Below are 8,347 nucleotides of genomic sequence, written 5' to 3' on the forward strand. Positions count from 1 at the left end.
ACAAAATTCATTTAAGCCTATTTTTTTTTTATCAAATAACTTAATGACTAAAAATTTCATTTTTAAGTGAATAAGTTGAGTGTCCCACATTCGAATCTCAGCTCATATATATATATAAAACGTAATATTCATATCAATTGAATTAAGCTTACGGAACACGAGAAATATTACTATATATAATTGGCTAATGCTAGTTTTTGAAATTGAATCCAACAACTTTCACTTAAGAAAAAACTCCTTCGGTGTCACTTCACTTATTTACACTTGTTCTAATTTCATATAAATGTGATATTCCCATATCTATTTTATCTAAAATTTATTTATTTTTACTTTTAAGTGTGTGTCCAAATACTCTTTCCATCCAAAATTATAAAGCAACAAAAAATTATATTTATTAAAAAAAACAAAAACATGACAATTTAAATTATTTTTTTTGTATATTTTTTTAAAAATAAGTTGTATAGAAAAATGTTAAAACAATTTTTTTTTGTCAAGTAACTTAATAGTTAAAATTTCAATTTTTAAATTAAAATGTGATAGTAAAGGTTCAAACCTCAATCCCTGTTTTTTATAATTATAAGCAATGTCCCTACCAAGTTTCAACACTGAGTCATACTCAAGGGATAAACAATTTCTATGGGTTATGAAGAAAATAAAGAGAGTAAATTAATTGTAAGGCCATTGGAAAACTTAATTTGTGCATGTACACAATGGGAATTAAGTTCACGAAACACGAGAAATATTACTATATAATAATTGGCTAATGCTAGTTTTCATTTGCACTATCTTTGGCAAATGCATTTGGTTCTGCTTCCAACATGGTAGCAACTTCTCGTGATTCCAAAGGTACACTATCCTATAATTTTTTTTTTTATTTTGAGAAATGTCATTCTTATTTTTCTCTTATTTTTATTCCTTTTTTTTTTTCTTTTAAATGTGTTGAATGTTTTTATTAGGGTTATTGATAATGAAATACTCAAGAGCTTTTGCAATTTTGGAAGAACTAGAGACACTTGGTTGCAGCATTGTACATGAAGTTGATGCATATAGTGTCCACAAGCACCCAATGTTACAAAATAAAGCTTTTGATCGTATAGTCTACAATTTCCCTCATGCTGGATTTGATTTGGCTGAGAATAATTTGAACCAAATTGGGTAAGTTTTACTATTCAAATTACTGTTAGAGGAAGAGGGTGTTGAATTTGACTAAGAGATAAGTAAATTCTGTTAGATAAAATTTTCCACCTGAAATCTAACTGTTAGGTTAGTCTTTGAAGTATGGTGAATTAAATAACCAAGTCTCTTGGCTGGAACGTCCATATGATGCCAGAATTGATCTCGAACTAAATTAAACGGTCTAATCAGCCGGATACTAATAGTAAAAAAATAATGAAGTCTCTAAAATAGTAAATTTTCGATAATTTTAGTTACATATAATGAAGCATTTTAAATTTTTAAAAAAAGAGGAAATTAAAACTCATTTTAAAAAATACAACTATTATTTTTAATGAGGAGAATGAACAAGGCTGGGTGTGGCGGTTAGTTGGCCGGTGTTGGTGGTTTACGGCTGAGAAGAAAAGATAGTGCATCGAGTAAAAACAAGGCTGACAACATATTTTCCTGATAGCTTGTGATGATAGCTTTCTCTTTGCAGTATAGAAGTGACATTTTTGTAGCTTGTCATCATAGCTTATCGTGTTTCTGTTTCCAATGTAACAATGAAACCATTATTTACACTGTTTAGTTGAGAGAAGAAGTTGAGAAGAGATAAAGATTCTTAATACTTCTCAACAAATTATAAAAATAACTATTATACTCCCTTCTGTGCTAAATATAAGAGATAATCTACTTTTTTTTTATTCATTGATAATTCAATGTATTTAACCTTTAATATAGATCAAATATATTATATTGTCAATGAATTTAAAAAATAAATTTTCTCTTATATTTAGGACCGGAAAAAATACAATTTATAATTATAATTGATAAATTTCCTTAAAAAAAATTATATTTGATAAATTTTTAAAATAATTATTATATAGAAGACAATCTGTCATTGATAAAAAATTCAACCGATTTGTGTTAACTAAATTTTAACCGATAATTTTTTTTAATGAAACTATCATACATGACACGATTTCTCACTAATGAAATTATTTTTGTTTTCATTAGTGAGAAACGTTTGAGGGAATTCGAGTATGATTCTTGGTGGGAACAATTCCATACCCCGCGGATGAACTCTGAATCACCGAGGTCATTTTCCTTTGAAAATCAAAGGATTAAAAGAAATTAAAAATAACTACCATGTTCAATTTTTTTATAGCATCATGTTAAACGGTGCATCCGGTACATTTGTTAAACATATTAAAAAATGAAATACAAAATTAATGTTGAAAATGTAACTTTTTACAATTTTAAAATATTAAATGTATAAATTTCAAATACTATTTAACTAGTGTTTGAAGATACTGTTTAACATTTTCATTTTTTATATTGTACTTGTTAATTTCTAGCGATATATTATGTATATTTTCATTTTCATTTTTTATGTATAAATGGTATTTGAGAGATGAGATTCTTTCATCAATTTTTTTTTATGACAATCAATACATTGGATTTGGATTAATGAACTTTTTTTAAGATGAATTGTTCGAGAGAACTCGAGTTCGATTTCTAATAGAACTAATTCTTTGTCAGACTTTCTTAACCAGGTGGCCGAACTACTCAGTGCCCGGCATAAAAGACGCACATCATTACACCAGTATATATATATATATATATAAAATAAAACAAAACAAAACGTAACATATCTATCAACTAAACTATTTTCCCAAAGACTACATAATTTTTCTTTGGGATATGTACGTACTTTTTTTTTTTGGTTCATAGAGAAAATGACAAATTATTGAAGAACTCACAAATACAAAATGGAGTGACAGAGATTCGAATCCCGATCATTACTTCCGATCTAGTATTTTCAACTAGTTGAGCTAGGATTTGTGGACTAGGGTATGTACAATTATTTTACTAGCTAGTAAGGAATTAAGAAATGAAATCTCTGAAATAGTAAATTGTTGGTCATTTTAGTTACATAGAAATTCATAATGAAGCATTTTAAGTTTTAAAAAATAAATAGTCAAAATAAAATAGTTTAAAAAAAATTAACAATGGATTGTTTTAAGTGGAAGAGTGTTGGATCTCTTAAACAAGTAGTCAAATGTTTGATTTCTGACTTTTGTGTATGAAAGAAATTTAGTTGAGAGGAGAGAACTTACCTTATGTGTCTCACAAATTCTTCGACAGAAATTAGTCACGGTTAAATGACGATGAAAACTTCAAGTACAACTCACATCATAAAATACTATAAATATTTGGCATGTTATAGATATTTTGACATGTTGGGGGCGCAAGTTTGAAGCTACAATTGCCCACTTCTTAACTCTTGGTTTGAATATGACTTTTGGTTGGGACTAAAATGACATTCACTTGGAATGTTAGAGGCTATATTTAGGATTTGCTGAGATTAAATTAAAACTTGAAATATTTAACACAATATGTACATAATTGTGTTGTTATTTTCAGGCTTCATCAAGAAGTGGTGTTTGGATTTCTAAAGAGTGCAAAGAAGATGCTAACAATTAATGGTGAAATTCACATTACACACAAGAATAACAAGCCTTTTTCTAAATGGGAAATAGTAAAATGTGCAGAGAAAATTGGTTTGGTCTTTGTTGAAAAAGTTCCATTTAAAATAAGTGATTATCCAGGTTATGTAAATAAGAGAGGCTCAGGAGAAAATTGTGATGGAACTTTTCCTATTGGTGATTCAAGTACTTTCAAATTTTCAAAACCAAAATATGTGAAAGCAATTTCTTTGGGGCTTCTAGTTGTGTTAGAAGACCCGGATTCAGTACAGTTGAAAAATTATGTTAGTAAAATTATGTTGGTATCTCAAAATCAAAACTGTTGTAGGATTGATTCCAAAATGGAAGAAAGATGGATAAAACATTATAGTAGCTGCCACAAGATATTGCTGGTTGGAGAGGGAGATTTCTCTTTTGCACTCTCTTTGGCAAGGGCATTTTGCTCGGCTTCCAACATAGTTGCAACTTCTTTTGATTCGAAAGGTACATCTTCAAACCTTTTGTTTTTAGGATAATTCATGACTTTGGTCTTTATAATATATGATTCTCATGGTCTATACGAGTATAGTTCAACTGATAGGGACATTGTAGTATATAAGGTTGGAGTTCGAACTTTTTATACATTTTGATCGTGGTGAATGTTTTTATTAGTGTCATTGCAGGTGAAGTACTCAAGAGCTACAATAAATCAGATAGAACTAAAGAGGTTCGGTTGCACCATTTTGCATGAAGTGGATGCCCTTACCATGGACCAACACCCGTTGTTGCTAGGGAAAATATTCGATCGCATAGTCTTTAATTTTCCTCAGGATATAGGATTTGCTTTTCACAAAATTCAGTAAGTTATTTTCTTCGTTTCTAATTCAACTTAATTAAGGTCTTTAATTTTAATCTGGTGCTCCGATATTACCAAATATTAGTCCATAACATTTTATATATAGCTTATTAGGCTCTATAAACTCCATGTAAGATGGATGACAAACATATATATTTTTAAATGTCCAGGAATCACCAGAAGTTGGTGTTGGGTTTTCTACAGAATGCAAGGAAGATGCTAAGTCGCGACGGGGAAGTTCATGTGACACTAAACTGTACCCATCCTTTTAATAAATGGGAAGTAGTGAAATTGGCAAAGAAAGCTGGTTTGGTATTGGTTAAGAAGGTGCCATTTAAAATGCAAGAATATCCATGTTACACTAATAGAAGAGGATCTGGACTCAATTGGGATGGAAAGTTTGATGTTGGTTATTATTGTAGCACCTTCAAGTTCTCGAAAGCAAAAAATGTTCAATCTTTTGTGGCAATATCAGAAATATCAGTAGACCCAAATTCACTGCAGTTAAAAGATACAAGTGAATGTGAATTGAAGTTGTCGAGTAAAAATCAGACGGTTCGCGTTTCAACTTCAACAAATTTGATTGAAACCACTATTTATTCTCCGATCAACACCACAACAAATTCAAATTTAATCTCAATGTGCACAATTTTATGAAGAAGCAAAGAATGCATACTCTAAAATTTAGACCAAGCTTTCAAAAAAAAAATGTACACCAAAAAACATTTATCTTTGCAATGTTGAAGAATGTTTGAGTTTGTGAAAGAAGCAACTTGTAATTAGTCCTGCATTTCTCTTGTTATTAATCCACAAATAAGCTTTTCTTTGATGAAATATCGGTCTATTTCGATATATTTTGTCATGTCATGCTGAATAGGATTATTAACAATACTTTGGTGAAATTAAGACTTTATTTTTGGGTGAGAAGATTCTGAGCAATATCACATCACACTATCAGTTTAAAAAATAACCATACAAAGTGGGGTGACATGGCAAAGCAGTGGATTCTCAATTACAAAACTACTGCAACAGGGGAAAACTTGCAAAAATCACATTACTATCATCTAAGTTTTGATCCCAGTGCATGTTACCTCCAATTTCTCAATTCCTAAAAGCTAAAAGTAATCAATTTAATCATTTTTTTCTGAACTATCAAACCAAGCAATCATATCTTATGATTATTTACAAGTCATAAATGCAACAAAACAAGAAAACCTGTTTAAGATCTTGTCGAGACAAATTAGACATGGCGAAAAACTTGGTGGCATCATTCCCCGTTATGCGTCCATCACTATCTGAAAATCAAAGCGAGCACAGTGTTCAGTTCCATTGTTAAACAAAAAAAAACTAAGCAAGAAAATTAGTGAAAATAGATAGATTAGTACCTGAATCAGCGAAATTGAACCATTGCTGGTAAATGTTCTGATGCTCTTTGGAGCACGAACCGATTGGGATCGGATCGAACTCCAACTCCATTGATAGCAGAACGATACACTTTGTTACGCTTTCAAAACGCAGATTCTGTGATGTGATGTCGTTTGTGGTTTTTGTGAGTGAACAGAAAATGAAAATGAGTGCGGTATACGACGAGTTCGATTAGCTTTGAAATAGAGTTGGTACTACAAACAAGAATATATTTCTTGTTTAAACTTTAAAATAAGTTTAGTTTAATTTAAGGCTTAAATATGCAAAAAGTGTCTCACTTTCATTTTACTAAATATGATTATTTATTTAAGAGTATTTTGGTTCATTCGTTGTAAAATTAAATAAATTATCAATTTTAAAGTCTAGTTAACAATGACACATCAACAAAAATGTGTCATTTCAACAAAAGTAATTGGTCGATAGATCATTTTTAAAGTAAAATGAAAGTTTTTTAAAATGCACAGACTAAAACTCAAATGACTTGTAAATGTAGAAAAATTTTGCATATTTAAGCCTTAATTTAATTAATTTTGTTAGTTTAGTCAAACAATTTAAATTATTTTTTTAAGTTGAGTAAAGGGGAAAACAATTTTGTTTTTTAATTATTTTTGCAGTTTGCTTGCTTACATATGCGTTTGCTTTGCTTTTTATCAAGCCAAATTCCTAACTTAGCGTTAATGGAACTTGGTGTCATTGTCACCACTTTAATATGAGAAAATGTTTTTCCCACTAGATTATTAAGGCCCATTTGGATTAGCTTAATGAGCTTATGTAAATAGTTTATGGAATTTTTATATATTATTATAAGTTTGTCAATATAGTTTATGATAAAATAGTTAATAAAAATACAATTTTTACTAGTGTGAGTGAACTTATAAAATAGCATAAAAAATAATTTATATTACATAAGCTCAAAAATAAGTTAATCCAAACGGACCTTAACAGCAATATGAGTAAATTTGTAACCCGAGTTAGTTTTTACTCTTGAATTGTAGAATTTGAACATTTTAAAAAAAATATTATTTTACATATTTAAATTTTACATTTACGAAATCCTTCTATACATGGGTTTAAATTTTAACACATGAATTCAAAAATTTAAATGTGTAAAAATTCATTCTACAATTTAGAATTGATGTTTTCTCTTCCCACCCCCCGTGAATCTTTTATCCCCTGAATTTCCAATTTTGCCCTTGAAAAACTTCAGTTCTTAGAAACCGAAGTTTTTTTTTGCCTTGAAAACAAATTTTGGTTTTTAAAAACCGAAATTTACTCTGAATTTGCACTAGTAAAAATTCGGTTTCTGCGAACCAAATTTTTTTGCAAAGGCAAAATTAAAATATTAGGGATATAAAAGATTCACGGAAAGTGGGAAGAGAAAATACTGACGTATTTTCTCCAACTCAATTACATGTTGGCTTGGATGTGAGAGTGATAACCTCCAAAGGCTTGATAACAACATTGGGTTGGGCTTATGCAACAATTGTATTAGTTTGATATTATTATATATGAATAAAAAATTGACTGCATTTTTTCAATTATTTAGTTATGTTTTTTCTACTTTTATTTGTATTTATTTACATGGTTCAATTGTTGTGGCAAGTGGGAGTGAGTTAAGTCTCGTATTGTTTAGAAAAGTGGAGGTTAAACACTTTATAAGTGAGAGGACCCATAAACTCAACGACTTAAAGTTTTGGATTAAAGTGTGGTATCCAACTATCCATTATATATGAGTTTATTTTAAATTATGTCATTTGCTATGTGTCACTATGCGTTACTATCCATTGACCCTGGTGTCTAATGTTCATGTAAGTATGTGTTTCATAATTTTCTATTGCTGGTATGCTGCTGTGTAATATCATTTTTAAGTTGAATTAATGATGGATAGTTTTATTTGAAAAAGTGTGATTGTTTGATTTAGGGCAATAGGGCCAGTTTGGATTGACTTATTTTTGAGCTTATGCAAAATAGTTTATGCAAAATAAATAAGTTTAAATTTTGGAAGAATTGAATAGGTATTGTTTTGGTATTTTGATGTATTTTTCATTGTTTTGACATATTTGTAAGACTTGTTAGTTTTTTCAATATAATAATATAATTTAAGTTTTCATTTATTTTGTTTCATAATTACAGATACTGTGTGCAAGAAATATTGACAAAATGTTATTATTAAAAAGAAATTAATCGGTAAAAGAAAAAAGAAGCAAAAAAAAATGTTGTCATACCCATGCCAATGGCAAAAGTGGTGGGTAAAACAATTGAATAGATTGATCATTGGCCGTGGCCGTGGCCGTGGCCGTGGGTATAGCTTTTAGATTTTGTCCTGAAATTACCGTAGCTATAGGCTATAGTGACGGGATATTGCCGTGGGTACAGCGAGTTAAAGTCTACGGAACAAAATGTCCGTTGGTGTAGGTTTTTCGGCCTATACCCACGGTTTTGT

At 29.7% G+C, this 8,347-nt stretch overlaps 1 protein-coding gene across 1 annotated transcript; it reads left to right on the top strand.

Moving 5' to 3' along the window:
• Positions 1–782: 782 nt before the first annotated feature.
• LOC123920425 (uncharacterized protein At4g26485-like) lies at positions 783–5,151 on the top strand. The gene is made up of 5 exons (XM_045972680.1): positions 783–846; positions 957–1,155; positions 3,973–4,127; positions 4,296–4,482; positions 4,650–5,151. The coding sequence occupies exons 1-5, from the start codon at positions 819–821 to the stop codon at positions 5,134–5,136; spliced, it is 1,056 nt and encodes a 351-aa protein (XP_045828636.1). The 5' UTR covers positions 783–818; the 3' UTR covers positions 5,137–5,151.
• The last annotated feature ends 3,196 nt before the right edge of the window (positions 5,152–8,347 follow it).

Source organism: Trifolium pratense, linkage group LG4 (genome assembly GCF_020283565.1).
Source record: "Trifolium pratense cultivar HEN17-A07 linkage group LG4, ARS_RC_1.1, whole genome shotgun sequence".
NCBI lineage: Eukaryota > Viridiplantae > Streptophyta > Magnoliopsida > Fabales > Fabaceae > Trifolium > Trifolium pratense.